Below are 27,803 nucleotides of genomic sequence, written 5' to 3'. Positions count from 1 at the left end.
CTCTCATTGGCTGAAGTCGAGGGAGGGTGGTGTCTTATTATCCTCTGGGTCCCAAGCCGGCTAGTAGGAGAGAGTGGTGCTTGCCACGCCCCGTCGGCTAACCCGCTTCATTTTAAACAAAAAGTGGAAGACACGGCGGTCGTTTCCCCGAAGCCATGGGGCCGCCCATGGGCCATGTGCTCCCCGGAGGCCCTGGAGTCTTGCTGAGCCCGGGGAGTTAGGGCGTCGCGAGCGGTGAGGGAGCCCGGAACGATTCCTTCGCGGAACCATTGAGGCGAGGCCTCTGGGAGCACTTTGTGGGACGGACCATGGCGGGCCCTGCCAGACGCGCAGGGATGGCGGCGGAGGCGGCCGATCTGGGGCTGGGGGCTGCTGTCCCCGTGGAGCTGCGGCGGGAGCGACGCATGGTGTGCGTGGAGTACCCGGGCGTGGTGCGTGATGTGGCTAAGATGCTGCCGACTCTGGGCGGCGAGGAAGGCGTCTCCCGGGTAAGGGGCTGGGAATGTCCGTGTTGGAATAAGAGCTCCGAGTCTCACAGAAAACGAGCACTCAAAGGATTTCTCAGCAAGGGAAATTTAGCAAATTTATGCAGAAGGGTGCTGCTCGCTCTTATGGCGGCAGCCAGAGCTAACTGAACAAAGGAGGGAAAGGTTTTTGGTTTTTTTGTTTTTCAGACAAGAGTTTCGCTCTTGTTGCCCAGGCTGGAGTGCAGTGGCGCGATCTCGGCTCACTGCAAGCTCTGCCTCCCGGTTCGAGCGATTCTCCTGCCTCAGCCTCCCGAGTAGCTGGGAGTAGCTGGGATTACAGGCGCCCGCCACTGCACCCTGCTAATTGTGTGTTTTTAGTAGAGATGGGGTTTCACCATGTGAAGGGGTGGCCTTCCCCTCCACACCTGTGGGCGTTTCTTGTTAGGTGGAAGGAGAGACTTGAGAAAAGAAATGAAACACAAAGTATAGAGAAAGAACAAGTGGGCCCAGGGGACCGCGCTCAGCATACAGATGACCCACGCTGGCACCGAACTCTGAGTTCCCTCAGTATTTATTGATCATTATCTTTACCATCTTAGAAAAAGGGAGGTGGCAGGATAATAGGATCCTTGTAGGGAGAAGGTCAGCAGTAAAGACATACGAATAAAGATCTCTGTGACCTGAATAAGTTTAAGGAAAAGTGCTGTGCCTTGATACGCGTTTGCAAACATCTCCATAAACCTTTTTAGTGCATAAAGAGCAGCACTGCCCCTAGCATGTCCCACCTTCAGCCCTGACGGGCGGTTTTCTCCTTTCTCAGTAAACAGAACATACAATCGGGTTTTACACCTAGATGTTCCATTGCCCAGGGACGGGCAGGAGACAGATACTTTTCTCTATCTCAACTGCAAAGAGGCCTTCTTTCCTCTTATACTAGTCCTCAGCACAGACCCCTCACAGGTGTCAGGCTAGGGGACGATCAGGTCTTTCCCTTCCCACGAGGCCATATTTCAGACTATCACATGGGGAGAAACCTTGGAGGATACCTAACTTTCCTAGGCAGAGGTCCCTGTGACTTTCTGCAGTGTATGTGTCCCTGGGTACTTGAGATTAAGAGAATGATGATGACTTTTAACCAGCAAGCTGCCTTCAGGCACTGGTTTAATAAAGCAGTCCTGCACAGCCCAAAATCCGTAAAACCTTGAGTCACCACAGCACATGTCTCTTGCAAGGACAGGGTTTAGGATAGGGTCACAGATTAACAGCATCTCAAATACAGAACAAAATGGAGTCCCTTATGTCTACTTCTTTCTATATAGACACAGTAACAGTCTGATCTCTTTTTCTTTTCCCCACAACCATGTTGGTCAGGCTTGTTGGAAATAAATTTTGGGTGCCGCGAAGAAGAATCAGCACTCCGGCAAAAAGTTTTCTCAGCAAGGCAAATTTACTTCTATAGAAGGGTGCGTCTTGCTGATGAAGCAATGGCGAGAGCACACCGACAAGGGAGGGGAAGGGGTTATCCCTTATGCAGCTAGTCTCTACTGCTGTTTCTTTCCCATATTGGCTAGGGTTGGACCACACAGTCTAAGCTAATTCCCGTTGGCTATTTCAAAGAAGGCAGGGACACAGGCCTGAGTGGCAGGGTGAGTAGTTTCGGTGGGAAGGATGGTTACAGAGCAGGTAACTAAGGATGACTAAGGACAGAGCAGGTGATAGAAGCTAGGAAGGGGCTGTTTACTGAAACTAGGGGCAAGGAGGTGTAAAGAACGAGGAGTTAAACTTTAATATATATATTTATAATATTTATATATTTATTAAATATATAAATATCTTTCTATATCTATCTATCTATATTTTTTTTTTTTTTGAAACAGAGTCTTGCTCTGTCACCCAGGCTTGAGTGCATTCATGCCATTTTCCTGCCTCAGCTTCCCAAGTAGCTGGGACTACAGGCACCCGCCACCACGCCTGGCTAATTTTTTGTATTTTTAGCAGAGACGGCGTTTCACTGTGTTAGCCAGGGGGTTTCGATCTCCTGACCTCGTGATCTGCCTGCCTCGGCCTCCCAAAGTGCTAGGATTGCAGGCGTGATCCACTGTGCCCGGCGGGAGTTAAACTTTAAAATGGAGAACAAAGAACAGGGAAGCTGAACATACTAACATACTGGTTCCTTGAAATGGAACTCATAACTCATTGTATTTGTTAATTTTCCCCCTCTTGAATTTAAAGGAAGGTAACAGGCTGAAATCTTTGGAGAGGAATTTACTGTATGCTACAGGCTGGTCTCGAACTCCTGAATGCAGGTGATCCACCGGTCTCCGCCTCCCAAAGTGCTGGGATTATAGGCATGAACCACTGCGCCCGGCCTGGAAGGGGTTTTTATCCCTAACGCAGTCAGTCCCTGTTTTTGTGACCTGTCCCTACTGGTTGGAGTTGGACCACACAATCTAAGCTGATCTCAATTGGCTATTTCAGATAGAACCATGGTGTGGGTTACAGTGGCAGGATGAGCGATTTCAGTGGGAAGAATAGTTTGGGCGGGAAGGGCAGTTAAACACAGCGGGGAACTAAGGGCAAGGCGGCACAAAGAACAAGGAAGTTAGGCTTTGAAGATGGAGAACAAGGAACAAAGGAGTTGAACAAGCTGAATCTTTGAAGAAGCATTCAGTGTATCCAACAGTTTCCCCCTCTTGATTTTCATAATTCTTCCTCTTCAAACCTTTTCAGCATGTCTTGACTTTACTGTTCTCCTTGGTTTTCTAAAAGTAGAAGTTTGTCTGAATAAGGCGGGGGAAAATTGGAGGTTTTAGTGAGAGCTGTCTCAATAAGTCTTTGTATTAACCCTCGGGCACAGGGTATGATACAGCATCCTACGAGAATAAACATGCTTATTACAATGGCAAGGGAGATAAGGATCGAGGACATAAGTCCTTTCCACCTGCCGAACCATCTTCCCATGAGATCAGTGAAGGGATTGTTTATCCCAGAATTTTAAGCTAGCTCATTGGGTAAAGCAGTAAGACCTTGCAGTGCCTTTGTTAGGATTCCGTCAGGAGCAGTATTATTAGGGATAAAAATACAACTTGGGTTCCAGCCGTGACACAAACCACACCCCTCTCTGCTAGTATCATTTCTAATGCTATTCTATTTTCCCAAGCCATTTGACTGGTGTGCCCTAGTTGTTCAGCTATTCCTTTGATAGCATCCCTCGTATAATTAACAAATTGTTACTGGTTGTAATAGATGTAATTTATCCAGTCCACATTTTTATTTATAGTTAGCCACCAGAAAAACATAGACTCAGATCCTGCAGCTATTCAATTACGAGCCTTAAATTCATCAGGTACCCCTCGGGGAACTCCAATGGCATCTATATAAACATGAGGGTCAAAGGAACCATGGGGGGCATCTCTTACTCTATAGTGCTTTGTTTTTACTTCTGGTTGATGAAATGCCAGAGTGAAAGGGATGTCCCGTTGGATCAGAGCACAAGTACCACTCCAGTTACTTGGCAGAGTATCCAGTAATGGTCCACCACAATGCCACCATACCTCCGCTCAGGATGACTAAGGGCAGACTCATGGGTAAGCTCTTGGAAGGGCTTAAGCTCACTGCATCCTGTTAGATCTCCAAGGAATGCCAAATTTTCCATCACAAGAGACGCAAAGGAAAATTGGCCTTGAGAGACGGAAGCTGGATAGCCCTTGGGGGCTGACCCGCAGGGTGTTGAACTTCAGGGAACGGCAGAGAGAGAGGTCGGCACCATTTGTCACCCCAGGCTGTGGGGTTCTGTAAAAGAGCTACCTAAGCCCATGTCCGCTCGGCTGGAGGACCATCCAAGAGGAAAGGGGACAATGTGGGCCTCTGGTCTACCGTGTGCACAAGCATAACAATTGCTTTTGTTTAAAGTGCGGACGGAATATTTAATCCATTCTATCCAGGCATTTGCATCTCCGTACCCTGTTTCAGTTGCTAGAGTTTGCTTTAGGTCTGTTACTTCTACAACTGCTACTTTGTCAGGGTCGTCCTGGAGATGGGAGGGGAACGCTGGACCTGATATGTTTGGGGAGAGCGTTGGGTCCCATACGTTCCTTGGACCCTGGGTCTGGATTTCTTCATTGTTTTTAGCTGCCGATGGTCCAGCCAACCTTAGAGAGAGGGTTCCTATGGGATCCCGCCCTGTAACGTGTGCTTCTAACCCATACCCTCCAAATACAGAGGGTTCTTGGGCCATTGTTTGGGGATTATCTGTAATTAGCAATAAGGGGTTACACTTCAGTGGCTTACAATTTGGTGGAGTGGAACCACGGATAAGTTGGAGTTTTTGTTAAGAGTTTCCGCAGCGGCCGGGCGCGATGGCTCAAGCCTGTAATCCCAGCACTTTGGGAGGCCGAGACGGGTGGATCACGAGGTCAGGAGATCGAGACCATCCTGGTCTACACGGTGAAACCCCGTCTCTACTAAAAAAAAAATACAAAAAACTAGCCGGGCGAGATGGCGGGCGCCTGTAGTCCCAGCTACTCGGGAGGCTGAGGCAGGAGAATGGCGTGAACCCGGGAGGCGGAGCTTGCAGTGAGCCGAGATCGCGCCACTGCACCCCAGCCTGGGCAACAGAGCTAGACTCCGTCTCAAAAAAAAAAAAAAAGTTTCCGCAGCTTATTTAAAGGAGGGGGTTGGCCGTCCACCCGCCATATTAAGTGGTCCACCAAACATTTGCCCAGTCACCACAGGGGCCCTTTAAGGCTCCATACTTATACTTGTTTGACTCTGCGATATGGACATAGATACTTACCTACGTTGGATAGCTGCCTTTGAGCTTGTTCGTAGCCGCACAGGATAACTGAACAGGCATCCAACTGAAGGGTCAAGGGATAATTAGCCTGAGTCACAGTGATGACAAGATGACCTTCTGTTGGAAAGAAAAGGAAAAATAAACAAGTGATTATTAAGCCCTTTTTAGGGTTAGTTAGTGTGGTGGGGGTGGGTCCTGGGGTGACAGCCCATTTTTCCCTGTCTGTGGAAGTTACTTCTTTCACCCCCGTGTAGTGCCCATCCCTTTTCAGCCATTCAGATCACTGTTTCAGTAGTTAAGAGTACCAGATAAAGCCCTTCCCAAGCTGGTTCGAGTTTTCCCTCCTTCCAGCTTTTGATGAGAATGTCATCCCTAGGCTGATGCTGGTGTGCTGGAAAACTCTAGGGGTGGCATCTGTGCTAAGAGGCCTTTAGTCCTGCTGGAGGATAGACCAAGTTTATAGTTTTTGAGAAACTGATCTTTTGTTTCAAACGTAGCAATATCAGCACTGGAGTGTAGATAAGGCAACCCATATAGCATTTCATAAGGTGATAAGCCAACATCTTTCCAAGGGGCAGTTCGGATTCTTAACAAGGCAATGGGAAAGCATTTAGTCCATGGCAACCGAGTCTCTAAGACTAATTTGGTTAAGTGGCTCTTCAGAGTTTGGTTCATTCTCCACTCTTCCTGATGAAGGTGGGTGCCAGGAAGTATGGTATTCCAATGCTATGTCTAGTACTTGGGCTAGTTTCTTGATGACATGTGCAGTGAAATGAGTCCCATGATCTGAATCAGTATTTTCTATTAATCTATTAAACCTGGGTATAATATTCTCAGTCAGTGCTTTAACTGCATTATTAGCAGTTGCACTTGCAAAGGGAATAGGTTCCATCCAGTGCGTAAAATGATCTGCTATCACTAATAAGTACTTCAGGCAACCGATTGGGGGCATGTCGGTGTACTCAATTTGGACACTTTGGAATGGTTAACCCTGGACTCCCTTCCCCAAGGGGTGGTTTTCTTAGGGTCTGCTTATTAGTCTTTTTGCATGTTAGACAACTATCTGTAACTTGTCTTGCCAGAGTATAAATTCCTACACATCCCTAAACCCTGAGAACTGCGTCACACACGGCTTGGGTCCCCAGTGAGTTCTTTGATACAGCTGAGATAAGACTTCTCTTATGAGGGTTTGGATAACAGTTCTCTTTGGTCTGATAATACCCATTTTCCTTCAGGATTCTCTTTGGCCCCTGTTTTTATTAATTTCTCTTTTTCAGTTGAAGAGAAGATGGGAACTGCAGTCAGGGGAGGAAGACAAGGGGTTAGGTGAAAAGTGAGCATTTCAGAGGAAATGGTGGCTTGTTTGGCTATTTGATCTGCCAGGTTATTCCCTCAACTTTCACAAGAAGGACTTTTCTGGTGTCCTGGGACATGGACAGTAGCTATTTCTTCTGGCAACTGGAGGTTACCTAATACTTGGGTGATTAATTCCTTGTGGACAAGGTCTTGGCCTTTGCTATTAATGAGACCTCGTTCGGTCCAAATTTTTCCAAATGTATGAGCTACCCTAAAGGTGTACTTGGAATCAGAATAAGTAGTTCCTTCTTGGTTTTGCAAGTGCTTTAAGGCTTGATTCATTGCAAATAATTCACATGTTTGAGCTTACCAATGATTGGGCGGCCTTTCTGACTCTCCTTCTGCAAGGTCTTCCCCACAGACTGCTGAATATCCATTATGTCTTTTTCCTTCAGTTACCCCGGAAGAGCCATCTATAAATAAGTGCTGCCCTGTTTTGAAAGGGGTCTCCCTTACATCGGGCCTGAATCTAAACACTCATGCTCAGGTCCTTTTAGATTTGGATTCCCTGTTAGGAAACCTTGTGGGTCAAGTGAATTACAGAGGTTGGTGTTAAATCATCTCACTCACAGGATGGCTTCATACTTTAAAGTTTTTGAGTCAGTGAGCCATCTCCCTGCCTTCTGGTTTAAGATAGTTCTAACTTGATGAGGTGTGCTCACAACTGAATTTCCCCCAAAGATCAGCTTTCTGCTTTCTTCTGTTAACAAAGTGGTATCCGCGATGGATACATTCAAGCCATCCACAGGTTACTGGATCTAAAACTTTCAACAGCAAGGCCACAGGTTGCCAGTGACCCCCATGTTCTTGAGTAAGTACTCCTAAAGCTACCCCCTTGTTTAATGAAAAGGTGAGATGGCTTTTCTAGGGAAGGCAGGGCTAGGACAGGGCAGTTACGAGCAGATGTTTTTAGTTCTTCAACCCAGTGGATTTCTTCAGAGGTCCACAGAAGAGGTCAGGCTTTTCTTAGGCAAACTTTAGGTATAAAGGTTTTGTTTTTAGGGCGTTTGAGTCAATCCGTAAGCGGCAATATCCAGCCAATCCTAGGAATTATTCTGAGTTCCTGCTTAGTTTTAGGCAAAAGTAAGGACACAATCCCTTCAAGTCGTTCAGGCCCTGTCCTTCGTTCGCCCTTACTTATCGAGTGTCCTAGGTATTTACTTTCTGGCTCTATGAATTGAAGCTTTCCCTTTGAAACCGTTAACCCTTTTCCTTGCAAATGGTTAAGGAGGTGGATGGACAGGGCAGCTCTCTGTTTTATAGTTTCACCAGATACCAGCAGGTCATCCACGTATTGGAGCAGGCATATGCGTTTTGGGGTAGAAATTTGTTTTAGAACTTGTTCTAGAATCTGACCAAAGAGGTTAGGGAAATCTGTGAAGCCTTGGGGGAGAACTGTCCATCAATACTGTTGCTTCCATCCAGAATGGAGATCTTCCCATTCGAAAGCAAAAATGTCTCGGCTGTCCTTAGCCAAGGGGCATGCCGAAAAAGCATCCTTTAAATATGTGACCATAAACCACTGATGGTCACATGGAATTTTGCTGAGGAGGGTGTAAGGATTAGGGACAACAGGGTGAATATTCTGGAATATCTGGTTGATGGCCCAGAGGTTTTTCGTTAGTTGGTATGACCCATCTGACTTTCTTACAGGCAGTGTTGGGATAAGGGGACATTACGAGGTTCAAGGAGCCTGTCCCTAATGAGACTTTTAATGATAGGTTTTAGGCTTATTCTTTTTTTTTTTTTTTTTTTTTTTTTTTTTTTTTTTTTTTTTTGAGACAGTCGCCCAGGCTGGAGTGCAGTGGTGCAATCTCGGCTCACTGTAAATTCTGCCTCCCAGGTTCACGCCATTCTCCTGGCTCAGCCTCCTGAGTAGCTGGGACTACAAGCGCCCGCCACCACGCCCAGCTAATTTTTTTGTATTTTTAGTGGAGACGGAGTTTCACCATGTTAGCCAGGATGGTCTTGATCTCCTGACCTCGTGATCCACCCGCCTTGGCCTCCCAAAGTACTGGGATTACAGGCATGAGCTACTGCCCCTGGCTTCTTCTTTTATATTATTCACTTGATTTATGGCTTTGACAGAATCCTTCCTCTCGCTAACCTCAGGGATCATGTGTACCCAGTGACAGCGTGAGCACTTTGGGAAGGGACCTTCATTACCCATTCAGTCTCCTCATGTTTCTTGAGCACCTCCCTGTGCCAGGCCTACGCTTGGGTTCATTCCCACCCCATCAGGACTCAGAGGTGTGTGTTTCATGAGGAGGAGATTCCTGAGGACAAAGTCATCTTCATTCTCTCTCTAGGTAGTTCCTGATCACATCCTAAGGGCCAGACCCTGTGCTGGGTGTTGGGAGCCAGCTCACCAGCACGTAGGTGACCTCATCCGTATTCACATTGTTGGTGCTTTCATATGCACACATCCGATGCTCATTGTGACCCAGCATCGGGCAAGTATTCATTCAGATGGAAGTGGCACATGTTGAATGTCTACCATGAGTTAGGCACCAGGCACTGTGCTTTATTCATATTGAACCATAACAGTCCTATGACATAGATGCTATTCTTGGGGTTTTTAAGGAGAGGAACCCAAAAGTGTGTTGGTATTCAGTCTCATATGCTTGGAAAGCTAGAGGTAACAGCAAGCCAGAGCCCAGATGGTTGTTACTGATTGATTTAATCTCATTTGGACCTCGAAACATTTGCATATGAGACTGAATACCAAGACCCTTTATGGTGGGTAGTTGTTAGAGTAGGTAGCCCTAGACAAGCCACTCCACCCTGCACCAAGCCCGAGTTCCCTCCAAGATAAGGGTGATAGTACCTCCCCTCAAGTGTTGCCAGAAGGACAACCTGACGCCCCACACTGAGCAGGCATTTGATGGATGATGGCATTTACTTAGCTGGCACTTGTCATCTCCAACTTCACAACTTCTTAGAAGGAAGGAGATGATTCTCATTTTCTCCACTAGATAAAAACTAAGATACATGGGTTTAAAAAATGAGCCTTTTGGAATTAAGAGTCCAGAATGAAACGTGAGCCTCCTGGCCCTTCCTGGATCACTGTCAGACTTTTTTTGAGAGAGGAGCAGCTTCTCACTGGCTGCTTGGCTTGTCACTGCCTCACTCTGTCTCCTTTGGCCTTGCCACAGATCTACGCGGACCCCACCAAAAGGCTAGAGCTGTACTTCCGGCCCAAGGACCCGTACTGCCACCCAGTGTGCGCCAACCGCTTCAGTACCAGCAGCCTGCTGCTCCGCATCAGGAAGAGAACAAGGCGGCAGAAAGGGGCGCTGGGCACTGAGGCCCACTCCGAGGTCACATTTGACATGGAGATCCTTGGCATCATCTCCACCATTTACAAATTTCAGGGTAACTGAAATCTGTGCTTGCAGTGTCTGGTTATTTCAGGGCCGGCCATCCCAGCTGCCTGCAGGAGCTGTGTGGGTCATCTGCATCAGTGAAGGGGCCCAGGATGTGCCCAGGCAGGAGGGCAGGGGCTATGGGGACACAGCGGGGCACAGGCCCCATCCAGGAGGCAGCCTTTCTTCCCGCCAGCCAGCAGTTCCCCAGAGACTGCGGGCTGATTGCTGCCAATCATCAGCGTTGTTAAGCTAGAAATCTCCTAACTTTTTTTTTTTTTTTGAGGCGGAGTCTCGCTGTCTCCCAGGCTGGAGTGCACTGGCTGGATCTCAGCTCACTGCAAGCTCCGCCTCCCGGGTTCCCGCCATTCTCCTGCCTCAGCCTCCCGAGTAGCTGGGACTACAGGCGCCCACCACCTCGCCCGGCTAGTTTTTTTGTATTTTTTAGTAGAGACGGGGTTTCACCGTGTTAGCCAGGATGGTCTCGATCTCCTGACCTCGTGATCCGCCCGTCTCGGCCTCCCAAAGTGCTGGGATTACAGGCTTGAGCCAACGCGCCCGGCCAGAAATCTCCTACCTTTTAATGAAACCATTGTATGGGACCAAGTAAAACTGGTCAGTAGACCTCCTCCAGTCTTTCCCCCACCACAGTGTCTTGAACCTTCTCTTGGTCTCGGCTGCTGTTGGTCTTGCCCACCTAGCTGCCGAAGCCCCTTGAGACCTCCTGCTCCTCTGAATTCTCAGCAGGTTGAACGTCCCTCGTGGAGCCCTCCATCAGGTTTGCCACCTACAAGGAACCCCAGGGAGGAAGCAATGAGGCAAGGGAGGGAGACGGGAGTGAGAAACACACAGACTCTGGCATTGTGCCTGCCTGAGCCCTGCCAGTTTCTTTGGGAGGTGACTTGGCTTCCCTGAGCCTCAGTTTCCTTGTCTGTGCAGTGCGGGCTGCAGAGCCTGCTCCTTAGGCCCTGGTGAAGATTCCGGGAGGCAGTGCCCGTGAATGGGCCAGGCTGTGGACCACAGGAGGTGCCTGGCATGTTACTAACAAGCCTTAGAGATGGCTGAGTTACAGCTGCAGGTCTAGGCAGAATCTGAAGAGTTTAAAGATTGAGAAGGGAAAAGAGGACTAGAAAGAGAAAAGAGGGGAAGAAGAAAGTGAAATGAAGGAGAAGCAGGACCTGGGGTCCCATGGGTTGGGTATTTTCAGTGGCAGTCATTCTGGTGGGTCATGGCATTCACCAAAGAGGGCTGTTCTTTCTGGGACAAGGTTTCCCAAGTGATTCATAAAACATTACACCTCGTATTTTTTTAATCAAATTGAACCAACACCTTGCTGCTCAGTGTGTGTCTCTGAACTGGCAGCATCAGCCTCACCTGGGAGCTTGGTAGAAATGTGCCATGTCAGAACCTGCATTTAGCAAGATCCCGGGTGATTCATATGCATGTTATTAGGTTGGTGCAAAGGTAATTGCAGTTTTTACAGGTAAAAGTAACATACGTCTCAGAAGCACTGACCTGGACTCCATCCTCACCTGTCATGTAGCTACCCACCTCCCCAAAATAATTTTTATGTAAGTGACTTGGACTGCATCAAGCCAACTTTGCAGAAGCGTTTGGGAAGGGTGTGTTTTCCTGCCACCCTCACCCTGCAGCCTCCACCATGTGGCCCACTCAGCACCTCCCTAAGCAGACGTGGGTGTCGGTGTGTGGCAGCTGCCCATTCCCAGACAGGTATCCCTGGACTCATTGTCTGCCATCTGCCCACCTTTCTTTCTAGGGATGTCTGACTTCCAGTACTTGGCCGTGCATACGGAAGCAGGCGGCAAGCATACGTCAATGTATGACAAGGTGCTCATGCTCCGGCCTGAGAAGGAGGCCTTTTTCCACCAGGAGCTGCCGCTTTACATCCCGCCGCCTATCTTCTCCCGGCTGGACGCTCCGGTGGACTACTTCTACCGACCAGAGACCCAGCACCGGTAAGGCCCCTCTCCATGTGGCCTCGGTTCTCCATCCTGAAAATGGGATGGGCTGGGTGCAGAGGCTCACGCACTGTGTGTGGTGGTGCACACCTGTAATTCCAGCTACTCGGGAGGCTGAGGCTGGAGAATCGCTTGAACCCGGGAGGCAGAGGTTGCAGTGAGCCAAGATTGCGCCACTGCACTCCAGCCCAGGTGACAGAGTGAAACTCTGTCTCTAAAAAAAAAAAAAAAGAAAATGGGATGATAGTAGTACCTACCCAACAGAGGTACTGGGATTGAATTTAAAAAGTGCGTGCAGTTCTCGGCACAGGGCTGAGTACAGAACGGGGCCTTAGTAAGCAGTGGCCTGTGTGATCACCAGGTTGGCCTCACCCCTGAGGACAGTGCAAAAAAATGTGACTGTGGGACATGTGGGTTCCTGCTGAGAAATGTCCTTTGGCTTAATCCCCGGTCATGGCTGACCAGCCAGTCTCTGGACCTTGCTGTCACTAGTAATGACACCTACCTAAGCAAGCCGCCTGGGAACGTCCCACTCTCTGACCCCAGCTCTTTCCTACCTCCTTTGTTCCCCGTAGCCTCACCGTCCCTGTCCCTGGCAGAAATTTCACAGCCTCTTGATCATCTGTCCCTCCCCTGCCCTCCTCTCTTTGCCACACTCACCTGCCAAGCCTTGGTCCCACTTCACCCCAGCTGTTTACCCTTTCCTGGTCTGCCCTGTGCAGCTGGAGGTCGCTTCAGGGAACCCCTGACCCTGCCCATCGCCCAGTGTCATCCTTCTCAAGGCATCTGTGACTCTACACAGCTCTCGCCTGCTCTGTACTTGGTTATGGTCTGTGTCCCCTCCCGAACATGGTGCCTCTCCTGAGGACAGGCGCTCACTCTCTCTCTCATCAGTAGTGGGTTTCTCCTACACCAAGAGCTATGAAAAGCCAATGGCCGTGACTCATAGTGCAGCCACCGCCACCCACCACACCTCCCATGTGCACAGCCTGCCCAAGCCCACATGCAATTCAGATGAAATGAGTTTTGTAACTCAGAAGTTCTTGACATAATTAGAGACCCCTGGGGCTGTTGGAAAGGCAGGCCTGGCCATTGTCAAATGTTCAAATTGTCAAATGCCACACATTGACATGGAAGAATAGGATTTCCTTTATATAAAATCCAAGATTGACTACTATGAAAACAAAATGAGGAAAACAAGTTTGAAAATACCCAACTGGGTGCGGTGGCTCACGCCTGTAATCCCAGCACTTTGGGAAGCTGAGGCGGGCAGATCACAAGGTCAGGAGATCAAGACCATCCTGGCTAACACGGTGAAACCCCGTCTCTACTAAAAATACAAAAAATTAGCCGGGCGTGGTGGCGGGCGTCTGTGGTCCCAGCTACTCGGGAGGCTGAGGCAGGAGAATGGCGTGAACCCAGGAGGCGGAGCTTGCAGTGAGCTGAGATCGGGCCACTGCACTCCAGCCTGGGCAACAGAGCGAGACTCCGTCTCAAAAAAAAAAAATACCCAACTGGGGATAAATAACATTGACCAGCCTCACTGCCAGTTATTCCACATCCCTGTGCAACAGCGCTGTGAGTGCATCTCACCCCAGCTTGGGAGCAATTCCCCAGGGTTCCTGACACCCGCATCGTACGCATGAGGAAGCTGAGACGTGGGGTCAGCGCCAGGTCCTGCGGGCAGCACCACCCCGTCTCTCCCGCTCTGCAGGCTTTGCTTGTGGCCCAGTGCCATGGTGTCCTGACTTTTGTATGCTCGACTTTCTCAAATTACACACAAAAAGACAACATGAAAAAAAAAAACTGCATCATAATGTATGCTCCCCAGAGGCAGCGACTTGGCCTGCTTTGGTCTCTGTCATAGCCCTGGTGCCCAGAACAGAGCCTGGCCAGTGAGAGGGACTCAGCAAGTATCCATGGGCCCCACGCAGATTTAGGGGAGCAAGATTACTGCAAACAGACGAGCAAAATGAAAGGGCCTTTTTTTTTTTTTTGAAAGGTGGAGTCTTGCTCTGTCCACCCAGGCTGGAGTGCAGTGGCGTGATCTCGGCTCACTGCGACCTCTGCTTCCTGGGTTAAAGCGATTCTCCAGCCTCAGCCTCCTGAGTGGCTGGGACTACAGGCGCTCACCACTACGCCCAGCTTATTTTTGTATTTTTAGTAGAGATGAGGTTTCACCATGTTGGCCAGGCTTGTCTCGAACTCCTGGCCTCCAGTGATCCGCCCACCTCAGCCTCCCAAAGTGCTGGGATTACAGGCGTGAGCCACCGCGCCCAGTCTGAAAAGGACTTTGAAAACTGGCCCAGAGGTAGTGGTGCTTGTTCTGGGAACAAACACAGTGGAAGAATTGTTCCATAGCATGTTTTAAGCTTCCAAAAATGCAGCCCTCAAGAGAATGGGCTTGGGCCTAGTGTAGTGGCTCACACCTGTAATTCCAGTGATTTGAGAGGCCAGAGCGGGAGGATCACTTGAGGCCAAAAGTTTGAGACCAGCCTGGGCAATAGAGCAAGACTCTGTCTCTACAAAAAAAAAAACACACAAAAAAAAGTTAGCTGGGCCATGCACCTGTATAGCCCTAGGTACTGGGGAGGCTGAGGTGGAAAAATTGGTTGATCCTAGGATTTTGAGGCTGCAGTGAATATGAGCACAGCACTGCACTCCAGCCTGGGTGACAGAGCAAAACCCTGTCTCAAAAAACAAAACAAGAAACAAACAAAAAAAAAAGTGGACTCTGTGGATTGATGGGACCCATGCCCAGGTGCCTCCCTTGCTCTATGACAGAGGCAGGTGCAAGACCAGATTCTGTGGGATAAAAGTAAATGGTGGTGTGATAACAGAAGTCTAGAAAAGTCTGGAAGATTTGGGGCTCAGCAGTTTTCTCTGAAGGGGTGGGAGGGCCTTCTCATTCCTCATTACATATTTCCTTTAACATGTCCTGACTGAGCACCTGTGGTGGCCCAGGGCACTCCCTGGAGCCTGGTGTCCATGGACGACACGGCAGCTGGGGTGCAGTGCAGGGGTGGGGAGCTAGACAGAGCATGATTACATGGCGGGGAGCCTTAAAGGAGGTCATGGAGAGTGGGCCGGGGCTACAGGTAGCAGCAAGGGCCCTCAGAGGAACTGACATCTGGAGCTGAGACAGAGCCAGCCAGGTGAAGATCCAGGGAGAACTTTCCAGACCAGGGGATTGGCGCATGCAAAGGAAGGCTGGGCAGGCTGCTGTGCCCCAGAGCAGGTGAGCCAGGGAACGGGGGTGGGGAGCGAAGACCAGTGCCTAGGCTTCATCCTTAGGAGAGAGTGTGTTATTCTCTGCCTCCAGAAAAGCATTGCAGAAAGAAAGGTTCCAATATACCTCAAAGTAGAGAGAATTGAATTGTCTAGTAGCCCTCACATGCCCATCACAAGCGTCCAGTGAGCAACATTCTGCCCCTTTCCACTCCCATTGGCACAGTGCTGCCTTCAGAAACAAGCAGCACGGATCTCCACCAGGGAAGACTCGTGTTTCACACAGACCTGCCATACCAATCTCCTACCCAACAAAGCTAACAGCACTCCCCAACATCACCCACACCCAGTCCTTGTTCACTTTATCCTGATTGTCTCAAAAGCCACTCAGGAGCCAAACAAGGGCCACACACGTTTCTTTTGGTTGCTGTCCCCTAGTCTGTAACATCCCCTACCGCCACCACCCTCTGCTTTTTTCTGATTGTAAGAATAAATTTGCCGGGCGCGGTGGCTCAAGCCTGTAATCCCAGCACTTTGGGAGGCCAAGGTGGGTGGATCACGAGGTCAGGAGATCGAGACCATCCTGGCTAACACGGTGAAACCCCGTCTCTACTAAAAATACAAAAAACTAGCCGGGCGACCTGGCGGGCGCCTGTAGTCCCAGCTACTCGGGAGGCTGAGGCAGGAGAATGGCGTGAACCCGGGAGGCAGAGCTTGCAGTGAGCTGAGATCCGGCCACTGCACTCCAGCCTGGGCGACAGAGCGGGACTCCGTCTCAAAAAAAAAAAAAAAAAAAAAAAAAAAAAGAATAAATTGTACCGGTTAGAAAAAAACAAAACATTGTGGAAATGTATTAACTAAAAAGAATCAAGTCACTTTGCCTCCCTGCAGAAATCTCTTACATGTAGAATGATACAATTTTCTGTAAGTATATTGTACTCACTGTAAGAATTTGAAGCGGGGTGACATGTGTTTTTTTTATTTATTTATTTATTTTTGAGATGGAATTTCCCTCTTGTTGCCCAGACTGGAGTGCAGTGGTGCGATCTCGGCTCACTGCAAGCTCTGCATCCTGGGTTCAAACGATTCTCCTGCCTCAGCCTCCCGAGTAGCTGGGACTACAGGTGTGCCCCACCATGCCCAGCTAATTTTTGTATTTTTAGTAGAGACAGGGTTTCACCATGTTCACCAGGCTGGTCTCAAACTCCTGACCTTAGGTGATCCGTCTGCCTCAGCCTCCCAAAGTGGTGGGATTACAGGCGTGAGCCACCGCACCCAGCCTATTTTTTTAAAGTTACTTATTGGCCAGGCATAGTGGCTCATGCCTGTAATTCCAGCACTTTGAGAGGCTGAGGTGGGAAGATTTCTTGAGGCCAGAAGTTTGAGAACAGCCTGGGCAACATAGTGAGACCCTGTGTCTACAAAAAATTTTTAAAAATTACCCGAGTGTGGTGGCACGTGTTCCTGTGGTCCCAGCTACTTGAGAGGCTGAGATGGGAGGATGGCCTGAGCCTGGGAGGTCAGTGCTGCAGTGAGCTGTAATTGTGCCACTGCACTCCAGCCTGGGTGACAGAGTGGGACCCTCTTTTTAAAAAAAAAAAAAAAAGTGTTTTTTTGTTTATTTTTTCTTCACCACAAGCAGCTCACTCTTGTCAGAAACAAAAATATATAAAAGAAAACAGTGCGGGCATGGTGGCTCACGCCTGTAATCCCAGCACTTTGGGAGGCAGAGGCAGGTGGATCACGAGGTCAGGAGATTGAGACCATCCGGGCTAACATGGTAAAACCCTGTCTTTACCAAAAATATAAAAAAATTAGCCGGGTGTGGTGGCGGGCACCTGTAGTCCCAGCTACTTGGGAGGCTGATAGAGGAGAATGGTGTGAACCCAGGAGGTGGAGCTTGCAGTGAGCCAAGATCGCGCCACTGCACTCCAGCCTGGGTGACAGCGTGAGACTCCATCTCAAAAAACAAACAAACAAAAATGTAAAAAATTAGCCAGGCATGGTGGCGCATACCTGTAATCCGAGCTACTTGGGAGGCTGAGGCAGGAGAATCGCTTGAACCCGGGAGGTGGAAGTTAAAACAGTGGACTGAGATCGTGTCATTGCTCTCCAGCCTGGGCAACAAGAGCAAAACTCCATCTCAAAAAAATGAAAACAGCACTTGTCTGCACTGCCGCCCCTGGCACTAGGTGGCAGCAGCATCTGAGCGTCTGCTCTGCCCTGCGGGCCAGTGGGAAGCTGTTTCAAGCCCCTGGGGTAAAATGGGGGAGGAGGGCCAGCTGCCTTCGGGCCCTGAGGCCCCCCTTCCTCCCCATGTGGTTTATCGGTTTCCAGCACCTGGAAAGAACCTGCCTTTTCTCCCAGGGCTGCTGTCAATTCTCCTGCCCTGCTGACGTTGCTGGGTGCGTGAGGACTGGCAGGGAAGAGGCCTAGCCACTGCCTCCTTGGCCCCTTCCTGGGGAGATTGAGCTTCCCACAAACCAGGTGGGCAAGCACAGGCTGCAGGCTGCTGGGCTGGCCTGACGGGGTCCTTCTAACTGGAGGATGGTGGGTCCCTCCTGCTCCTCAGGGACTCTCCAAGATGGTCTTGTTGACTTTGCCATCAGCACCCTTCGACCCCTGCCAGCAGTTCCCCACCTGCTTAGAATCATGGTGACACAGACCACAGCCTGAGGCCGCCCCGGGGAGCGGGCTGGGGGTGCAGCCTCGGTTGCACAGCCTCTCCCTACAGGGTTGGGCATAGAAGGGCTGCTCTTGCAGATGGCCACCCGGTTTTCCTTGGGGGCATCTTTGACAACGGGATAGTGCCGACCTGTCCCGTGCGGTTTCTAACGCAGTCACTTTAAAAAGAAGGCCCAGACTTGATCCCGTCTTTCTAGTTTTGTTTCGCAATGTGAAAGTTACTATTACTCTTTGTAAGTGTGCAGATGATATGTACTCATGTAGAAAACTAAGGTAAAATGGAAACAAATTTAAAAGGTGGTAATCACCCAAATGGATTCTATGATGTCCAGGACCTACTTTGAAATGTACTTCAAAATCGTGGGTTGGGTGGAGGTTCAGATGACATGCAGTTAACCATGTGGTGATATTGTTGAAACTGGTAACAGGCACATGGGGGTTCTTGACACCGGCCTCTGCCTGCTTTTGTGTAAGTTAGGTGTCCAACCTTAAAGAGGTAACCACTACAAATATTTTGAGAAACGTCTACCTAAGGGTGTTCTGTGCCAGCACACAGAGATAGTTCTAGAATCTCTGCTTTGTACGTGTGTGTGTGTTTTAAGACTTTATTTTTTTAGAGCAATTTTAGACTCACAGCAAAATAAGAAGGCACAGCAATTTCTCATATGCCACCTAGCTGCCCCCACACACAGCCTGCCCCATCATCAACGTCTCAGTAGAGTAGGGCACTTGTTAACAGTGGATCCACCTACGCTGACACATCGTCACCCAGTGTCCGTAGTTGACATTGGGGTTCCCTCTTGGTGTTGGACATTCTATGTGTTGGGACAAATGGAACCCTTGGCTTTAACCCCTGTGTTTTATGACAATGCCATGTGACGAGGTCCTTTGTTCATTCACCTACATGTGGTCGAGATGCTTGTGAGCCGAAGAGTCATGCTCTGTTGGGTGGCAGGACAGGTGTGTGATGGGACCTTTGCAACCAGGCTCCTGGATGGGAGTCCCAGCTCCTTCCCAGGAGCTCTGTCTCTGGGCAAGTTTCCCAGTCCCTGTGGTTTCAGCTGCTTTATTAGAAAATGGTCCTTTCTCTGTATAATTAGTTTTGAGCATTAAATAAGTGAACCGCACGTAAGCAGATGTCAGTGAGTGCAGCTCTTGTCCCTGTTTTGACAGTAGATCGTGTTCTTTCATGCAGCTGTGCTTTGAGTGATTTCACCATTGCCAGCTGCTGGACATTAGACTCTGTCCAGTTTTTCACTGGTTGGACAGTGCTGCACCTGACTCAGTGCACTTGTGGGGCTACCAGCCCCATGACACGTGCCCTTTCCTGCACTCCAGCCTCTAGGACCTTTTGGGCTTTCCCCAGCTTGAGAGCTGCAGGACCCGGAGCTTCTCCGAGTTGTCATAGGCAGTTGTGGCCACATCTCTTCCTCTGTGAATACAGGTTCCTTTAGCAGCCAGCTCTGGGGTCCTTTCCCAGCACAGATGTCCAGGGAGAGGCACACGGTGGCTGCGGGCCTTGCCAGGCTTCTGGGCTCCCTGCCTGGTCTGGTCCGGTGGGTACCTGGGATGGCCTTGGTGCTCTTGTTCTCACCTGTACTGTCTGCCCCCAGGGAAGGCTACAACAACCCCCCAATCTCCGGCGAGAACCTGATTGGCCTGAGCAGAGCCCGGCGCCCCCACAATGCCATCTTTGTCAACTTTGAGGATGAGGAGGTGCCTAAGCAGCCGCTGGAGGCTGCAGCCCAGACGTGGAGGAGAGTCTGCACTAACCCCGTGGACCGGAAGGTAGAGGAGGAGCTGAGGAAGGCAAGTCCTGCACTGCGCCCGGCCCCGGGGGCTCCAGTCTCCGTGTTGGCCTCCCGTGTTTACCCAGCTGCTCCCTGTTCCTGGCTGTGGGGTTGGCTGCACCGACCTTTCCCCGTTCCTTAGTGCATGGGAACTTCTCACTTTCAGATGTCATGTCTAAAGGCCGTGTCGGTATAAGTTTTACATTCCCAAGGGTGAAAATGCTTCTTAGAGTTCTTAAGAAAAATACGCGTGCATTGTTCAGTTGTGACCTACACGTGGAGCTCTGGGATCCACTGAGCTCTTATTCCTCCATTCACTCATTGCAGCAAACCCAGTGGGGCACCTAGTGTGCCAGGCCCAGCACTTTCTTACCGTTAGATCTGGAGCCGTGCTGCCAGGCAGCCCACCTTCCCCGGGCTTGCAGGTGCCATGGAGGCCTGCATCCCCACTGGCATGAGTATCAGGTTCACAGTGAGGCCACGGCCACCTGGAGCCCGGCTCTTTCCTTACACAGTGTGCCTGTGGGAGACCACGTGGATATCTTGTTGATTTCCAGCCGTCACTGGGGCACACTGTCAGTGGCTCCTTATTGCCCTCCAGGCACAGCCCACATTCCTGACCTGAACTGGCTTGTGAGGCCCGCTGCCCCGGCCCCCTGGCCCACTACACTCCGGCCACCCTGACCTTTGCAGTCCTCCCCAAGCCAGGCTGTCCCCTTTACCTCTGACGATGTCCCACCTCAGGCACCTGTTCTGTAGATTGGGGCAGCATGGGGACCCTGGGACTCTAGCACGTCCCCCGCCCAAGCCTTGCTCCCTGCTGTGCTGTGGGCTGTAAGAGGACAACGACTATGTCTCTTGTGGTCATTTCAGGGCCCCAGCCCCACAACTGCACTTGGCACAGGGTGGCGTGCCGCCCAGGCTTCTGAGGGACGGGGTGAGAGAGTGAGTGCAGCGGGTCCTAGGGCCATGCCCTGTGTGTCCAGCCCCTATCCTCTACCAGCTCCTCTCTGGAGGGGCCCCTGGGGCCCAGCCCATGTTGGGGAGTTCAGGGCAGAAGGGTGGAAGCTGCTGGTGCTCCTCTCAGCCTCTGCCCTTGGCCTCCCCAGCTGTTTGACATCCGTCCCATCTGGTCTCGGAATGCTGTCAAGGCCAACATCAGCGTCCACCCAGACAAGCTCAAGGTCTTGCTTCCCTTCATAGCCTATTACATGGTGAGTGTCAGCTGCCCGCCCACCTGCCTTGGTTCCCACGCATGTGGTCCCTGGTCCCTGCTGTGATGTCTTAGAGCCACAGTAAGAGCAGCCAACCCCCTATCCTGGCTCCCCGTCCTTCCTGCCCCACCCCCATCCTGGCCCATCCTTCCTACCCACCCTGGCCTGGTCCTCATCCTTCCTACCCTACCCCCAACCTGGCACCTCGCCAGTCCTGGCACCTCCAGCCTTCCTTCCCCTCTGTCCTGGTCCCCCAATCCTAGCATCCCTAAGACAGCTTATTAAAGCCAACTGGAAAAGTTTCAGCTCTCTGAGTCCAGGACGCTCTCCACAGCCTGTTGGGCTGCAGAACCCAGCCCCTGACCACAGTGGCCCGTGTCGTCCTCCACCTGTGTTGAGTGGGGTTCAGTGGGAGGCAGATCCCTCTTTGATCTCCAAGCATGTAAAGATGGATGTCATTACTGAGGTTCCCAAAGATGCTGGTGGGAAAGGGATCCTCGCCGCCGTGAGGCCTCACAGAGCATTAGGGGAGGCCAGCGTAAGACATGACCGTGAGGGCCTGCAACAGGCAGTGGGGCACAGGAAAGACTCATTCCTCCTGCCGTGTTGGACTCTCGGCTCAGGAGCACCACCTTTGCTGCTTGGTGTTGGCATTTTATTTTATCTTATTTTTATTTTATTTTATTTTATTCTGTTTTATTTATTTATTTATTTATTTATTTATTTATTTATTTATTTATTTATTTTGAGATGGAGTCTCACTCTGTCTCCCAGGCTGGAGTGCAGTGGTATGATCTCTGCGCATTGCAACCTCCGCTGCTGGGATTCAAGTGATTTTCCTGCCTCAGCCTCCTAAGTAGCCAGGAGTACAGGAGCACGCCACCATGCCCAGCTGATTTTCTTTTTTTACATTTTTAGTAGAGACGGGTTTTCGCCATGTTGGTCAGGCTGGTCTCGAACTCCTAACCTCAAGTGATCCGCCTGCCTCGGCTTCCCAAAGTGCTGGGAGTATAGGCGGGAGCCACCACGCCTGGCTGGCATTGGCTTTTTAGACATAAGCCATTCAAAAGCTCCCTTTGGGGACAGAAGACATCTCATCAATTACACCAATAGTAACACTGGGCACTTAATATGTGCCAGGAACCGTGATAAAGGCTCCGTGGTGCTATCTCATTTAATCCTCTCCAAAACCGTGGGAGGGCAGGCATGATGGCTCGTGCCTAGAATCCTGGTACTTTGGGAGGCTGAAGCGGGAGAATTGCTTGCATCCAGGAGTTCAAGACCAGCCTGGGCAACATGGTGAGACCCCATCTCTACAAAAAAATTAAAAATTAGCTGGGTGTGGTGTCTCATGCCTGTAGTCCCAGCTACTTGGGAGGCTACGGTAGGCGGATCGCTTGAGCCCAGGAGATTGAGGCTGCAGTGAGCCGTGATTGTGCCACTGCACTTAGCCTGGGCAACAGAGTGAGACCCTCTCTCAGAAAAACAAATAAAAGAACTCACAGGAAAGGGTGCTCCTGTTCCCTCCATCTGACAGGATGACCAAGGTTTGGAAAGGCCACGTGCCCTCACCAAGGTGACAGGGCCTGCACATGGCAGAGCAGGCCTGGGCATCCAGAGCCTTGTCCCCAGCTCCTGAGCTCTTCTTCCTCGGTGTAGGCTCTGCCCCACCCAGGGACCTGGGCCTTCACCTCACCTCACATGATTCCCACCTTTTCTGTCTCCAGATAACAGGCCCCTGGCGCAGCCTGTGGATTCGATTTGGGTATGACCCCCGAAAAAACCCTGATGCCAAGATTTACCAAGTCCTCGATTTCCGAATCCGCTGTGGAATGAAACACGGTAAAAACTCCTGAAAGCTTTGCTTCCTGCCTTTCTCTCTATCTTTCAGTTTCTAGCATTCTCTTTGGTAGTAAGAATATTTTCATTTGGAGAGAATAAAAAAACCTTTTGCTCCCTTTGCTGAGACTCTTGGATGCAGAATGGTATGGAAACGAAAGTCTCAGTTCTGTGCTGGCCCCACCGCTGACCGCCCCGTTTCTGAACCACAGTCCCTCATTGAGTGACCCCACGTGCCCTATGGTCCTGTGACGCAGGCCAGGCACTTGTGAGAGCATCTGTGTCCACCCCGCCTGGGAAGTGCTGGGATGCATTGGTGACTGCAGTGGCATGCTTGGCAGCCTGGAGTTGCCCTCTCAGGAGCTGGCCCCATGGACCCAACTCCCATCTCCAGTTCAGTGCTGTGTGCCGACGGGCCCTGTGCCCACCCTCCTGACATGCTTGTTACGTAACCTGCAGGTTACGCCCCCAGCGACTTGCCAGTCAAAGCAAAGCGCAGCACCTACAACTATAGCCTCCCCATCACGGTCAAGAAGACACGTAAGTGTGCCAAGCGCCTTTTGTGGGTCATGAGTGATTTGCCAAGGAAGGCGGGGCACCTGGACCCAGATGGGGAGGTGGTTCCTGGGGGTCACTCCAGGGCTCTACCGGTCATTCCTCCCCTAGGAGGGGGTGGGCAGGCAGGAGGGCAGGGCGTGGTTGGGAGAGATACCTCCTCCCCACCCTGCACATGCCAAGCACTGCTGTTGTCCCCACGCAGCCAGCCAGCTTGTCACCATGCATGACCTGAAGCAGGGCCTGGGCCCATCGGGGACGAGCGGTGCTCGGAAACCAGCCTCCAGCAAGTACAAGCTCAAGGTGGGCGCCCTTGAGCCCCAGGAGGGAGTGGCTCCCAGGGGAGGCCGGGAATAGAGGGGAGGACCTCCCTCTCGGGGCTGGGCACCCTGTAGGTGGGCTGGAGGGGTGTGATTAGGGCAGCTCTGCCCACTGGGGCCTCAGCACCTTGCCCGCTTTTAGGACAGCCTTCAGACACTGAGGGCAAGAACTCGGTGCAAAGCCTCGGGGCTGTATGTGTTGGGGACATCTGGCAAAGAGGTGGTGACAGGTCTCAGACAGGGAAGCCTGGTGCCAGCAGCTGCATGTGGCTGTCCTTCTCGAGCCCTTTGGGAGCCTGGGCCCCCACTGAGCCACATGACCACTCCTGGAATGATCGGAATTGGGCACACGCAGAAGGACAGAGCCAGAGCCAGCCATGTGGGCCGCAGCTGTGGCAGGAGCCTCACTGGCTCACGTTTCTGTCAGTGTGATTGCCTGGCACGGGTTGGCAGTTTTCAGAGCTATTCCCACATTCAGGCTCCCGCAAGCCGCTCCACAGTCCTGGGGGAGGCTGAGAAGGGGTCGTCCCGCATGGTGGAATCACCTGCCGAGGGAGCAGGCAGCAGTGATGAGTGCAGCAGAGACGGGCGATGTGAGGGACTCGCTTTCCCCATGTCCGGAGGCCCCTGCCTGCTCCCCAGGTTTTTGAGATCTTTGCTGTCTTCCCAGTGAGGGGCAATCATGCCACAGCCTGTGTGGCCTGCCTCCTCCCGAGGCCTCTCCTGGGAGGCCATTATCCTTACCTCTAGAACTATATGGCTGGGTACGGAAAGGAGAGAGTAAACACTCACTAAGCCCTGCTTTCCCCAGAAGAGATGTCAGGGCAGCCCATAGGGGGACATAGGGTGACAAATGAGCAGCAGTGGGTGAGGGATAAGGTCAGAGTGCAGGAAGGCACAGAGAGCAGAGCCCGGCACAAGGCTAGTGCTGGCCCCATGCCATGGGTGCCATGGCCTGCTGCACATGCGGGCTCACCGTTTCCAGTGGCCCCGGGAGGGCCTGGTGCTCCTCTGCCTCTCCTAGAGTGTCCCAGGGAGTTAAACCTTGTTTTTTCCCCAACTGCTCCCTGGCCTTCCAGCCTGTCTGCCCAACCTGGTCCTGGTGACCAGTCAGCTCCCTGGAGAGACTCCATGGGAGCCTACACGGAGTCTCTAACACTGGCAGCCCCCCAGGGCTCTGGCTAACCTTCCCTGTCTCTCTCCCCCTTTTTCACCAGGACTCCGTCTACATCTTCCGGGAAGGGGCCCTGCCGCCCTATCGGCAGATGTTCTACCAGTTATGCGACTTGAATGTGGAAGAGTACGTATAGGAGGGGCCTTGAGACACTGAGGGGGACCCATGGGACCCAGGGACCAAAGTGCTCTCTGCAGCTCTTCCACTTCACGTCGGCCATCATCTCCCGCAAGAACACTCGCCTGTCTGGGAGTTTGGTGCTGCCGAGAGCCCTGGTGTGCTGGCGGTCCTCGCAGAGGCAGTGCCCTGTAGAAAGCCGCGGCTCCAAACTGCGCAGACACAGTTCTTGCTGCTGTGTCCTTGCCCCTCTTCCACTGTCCACATGAAGGCCCCATGAGTGGTTCTCAATCCCAGGACCCATCAGACCCCAGAAACCTTTTATCGACTTGTTCTCAGTGATGTTTAAAGAATTGCAGGGGGCCGGGCGCGGTGACTCACACCTGGAATCCCAGCACTTTGGGAGGCCGAGGTGGGCAGATCATGAGGTCAGGAGATCGAGACCATCCTGGCTAACACGGTGAAACCCCGTCTCTACTAAAAATACAAAAAATTAGCCAGATGTGGTGGTGGGCACCTGTAGTCCCAGCTACTCGGGAGGCTGAGGCAGGAGAATGGCGTGAACCCGGGAGGCGGAGCTTGCAGTGAGCCAAGATGGCGCGGCTGTACTCCAGCCTGGGCGACAGAGCGAGACTCCGTCTTGGGAAAAAAAAAAAGAATTGCAGGGAAAGGGCACTGGGATGGGAGGAGATGGAGACGGGAACACGTCAAATACATCTTGAAATCTGTTGAAAGCCATGGTTCACCAGAAGCATGTGCAGGGGTACACGGCCAGCTTCACATGTGTGAGGGATCCAGGGAGCACACAGGTTTAGGGCCCCAGCTGGGAGCACACAGCTCGTGTTTCCAATTCCTCTCTGTAGACTTCACTCACGGGGCTGCCTTTCTCGGTACAGCTCTGCCTGCGGCAAAAGCCAACACTGGCATCTCTTAGCAGAGACCCACCCTGGGACCTGATGTCCCAACCCTCTCCCCACCCCCAGGTTGCAGAAGATCATTCACCGCAATGACGGGGCCGAGAATTCCTGCACGGAACGGGACGGGTGGTGCCTCCCCAAGACCAGCGACGAGCTCAGGGACACCATGTCCCTCATGATCCGGCAGACCATTCGCTCCAAGAGGCCTGGTGAGAGCCGCTTGGGGTAAAGGGGGCCCAGGATGCCTGGGGATCCCCTTGGAGACAGAGGTCTCCCTAAGGGGACCCATTCCTGGGAAATGGTACCTAGGTGGCATCATCTTGCTCCTGGCCCTGGTGGGAGGTGGGCATTGTGAGCCAGAGCCCAGCCCAGGAGCCGGCATCACCCCAGCCGCCCACAGAGGCTGCCTCAGCCAAGGCCCTCAGCGCTGGGGTCTGGGGCAGGAGACAAGCCCAGAGGGGACGGGTGCAGCAGCCCGGCGCTGCCATTGGGGCCTCCACCTGACGCCCTCACACCAGCCCACGTCTTTCAGCCCTGCGTGTGCAGGCTCTGCCTCTGTCTGCTTCCTGTTCTGCGGGGCCCAACCCCTTCCTGGAACCAGGCAACCCTGACAGGAGCGAGGGCCAGCTGCAGGGGAAGTGAAGGGGGCAGCACCTGCCAGGCAGTGGATCTGACAAGGCTGGGGAGAGTCATAAGAGCCCCCTCTCAGGGGACTCCTCCCCAGCCACGCCACACAGATCTGACCGAAGCAGGGGTTCTTGGTCTTGCTTGGAATCCAGATTCAGCCCCCTTTGGGAATCGAATCAAGAGTGTGGACCCTTTCCCAGAGACAATGGCGTGTTCACTCTTGAGGGTCCCTGGGCCCTTGAAGCTGCTCATGGCTCCCCTGCTGCAGTATTCCCCTGGGTGCCTGTTAAACTACACCTTCCCGGGGGGCCTCCACCCCATACTTACCCACCAGCTTCTTCAGAGCTCGAGCTCGGACCCTTGTAGTAGTAACCAGGCTCCCCAGAGCCTGCTGGCCTTTCTGGGGCCACCCAGCAGCCTTCATGGGACACCCATGGCCTTGTCTCCTCCGGCCCCAGCTCTCTTTTCCAGCTCAGCCAAGACTGATGGCGGGAAAGAGCAGCTGACGTATGAGTCTGGGGAAGACGAGGAGGAGGATGAGGAGGAGGAAGAGGAGGAGGAGGACTTCAAGCCATCCGACGGCAGTGAGAACGAGATGGAGACAGAGATTCTGGACTACGTGTGACAGGGCCCAAGGCTGGGCCTTCCTGACCCGGCCAGACTGGTGTCTGGCCTAATGAGGGAGCCAGGGCTCCCCATTGCCACCCCCCAGTGCCCGGACTGGCCCTAGGAGGCCCTCTGAGGAGAGCTGGAGTCCCAGCAGAGGGTGCAGCTGACCCTAGCACTGGCTGTGACGTGTGCTGGGTGCTGCCTCTGGTCGTAAGGGGTTAGGAACATCCCCAAAGGGTATGCCCTGGCTCCGCCACCCATGAACCAGCCCAGCATCCAGCCAGTGAGTGCCCAATGCCTTTCAGGATGAGACCAGTAAATGCCGGAGGTGGAGCTGGGCAGCTGCGGGGCCCCAGGCCACAGGCCAGTCTCACTTGGCTCTCATGACTGTGGCGGTGGAGATAGTGTGGGGAGCCTGGCCCATGGTCTCAGGTGGCAAGAGATCCCTTGGCTCTGGATCCCAACCGTTTGGCGCAGCTTTGCCCACAGCCAGGCCCCTCTGGAATTGTCCTTATTAAACCAGTTTCCCGAGAAGTCTGGGTTTCTCAGTGTGAATGTTGGGGCTGCAGGGGAGTCTCTTGCTGCCTTGGGGCTTGGGCTCCCTTTGTCCCTTCCTTTATTCCTTCATTCAGTGACCTCATGCTGGCAGTGCTGGCCTGTGCCCCTCACATGTGGTCGGGTTGGGTGAGGGCAGCTGGGAGGACTCCAGGCCTGGGCTCAGTTCTTCTCTAAATGAACACCTTCTTGACAAAGTCATGGGAAATGG

General features: G+C 52.1%; 1 protein-coding gene across 3 annotated transcripts; it reads left to right on the top strand.

Annotated features, from left to right (window-relative positions):
• GTF3C5 (general transcription factor IIIC subunit 5) lies at window positions 1-27,571 on the top strand. 3 transcript variants are annotated; one of them, XM_010372816.2, is made up of 11 exons: window positions 1-488; window positions 9,774-9,993; window positions 11,761-11,959; window positions 19,489-19,663; window positions 20,775-20,879; window positions 22,607-22,721; window positions 23,178-23,258; window positions 23,479-23,576; window positions 24,811-24,893; window positions 25,868-26,010; window positions 26,887-27,571. In XM_010372816.2, the coding sequence occupies exons 1-11, from the start codon at window positions 309-311 to the stop codon at window positions 27,051-27,053; spliced, it is 1,566 nt and encodes a 521-aa protein (XP_010371118.1). In that variant the 5' UTR covers window positions 1-308; the 3' UTR covers window positions 27,054-27,571. The 3 variants fall into 3 exon arrangements, with proteins under 3 accessions (XP_010371118.1, XP_010371117.1, XP_030775515.1); XM_010372815.2 differs by having other exon boundaries at window positions 19,489-19,684; XM_030919655.1 differs by lacking the exons at window positions 9,774-9,993; window positions 24,811-24,893; window positions 25,868-26,010; window positions 26,887-27,571 and adding an exon at window positions 23,736-24,552 and having other exon boundaries at window positions 324-488; window positions 19,489-19,684.
• The last annotated feature ends 232 nt before the right edge of the window (window positions 27,572-27,803 follow it).

Source organism: Rhinopithecus roxellana, chromosome 16, assembly GCF_007565055.1.
Source record: "Rhinopithecus roxellana isolate Shanxi Qingling chromosome 16, ASM756505v1, whole genome shotgun sequence".
In the NCBI taxonomy this organism is placed as follows: domain Eukaryota; kingdom Metazoa; phylum Chordata; class Mammalia; order Primates; family Cercopithecidae; genus Rhinopithecus; species Rhinopithecus roxellana.
The sequence above is the reverse complement of the archived record's forward strand: the minus strand, read 5'-3'. Positions and strand labels throughout refer to the sequence as shown.

Bases quoted from the DNA above. Each gene is read 5' to 3' on its own strand.
- GTF3C5 (XM_010372815.2), top strand. From the start codon at position 309: ATGGCGGGCCCTGCCAGACGCGCAGGGATGGCGGCGGAGGCGGCCGAT. The intron at 489-9,773 runs GTAAGGGGCTGG...GCCTTGCCACAG, and splicing joins GCGAGGAAGGCGTCTCCCGG to ATCTACGCGGACCCCACCAA. The intron at 20,880-22,606 runs GTGAGTGTCAGC...TTCTGTCTCCAG, and splicing joins CCTTCATAGCCTATTACATG to ATAACAGGCCCCTGGCGCAG.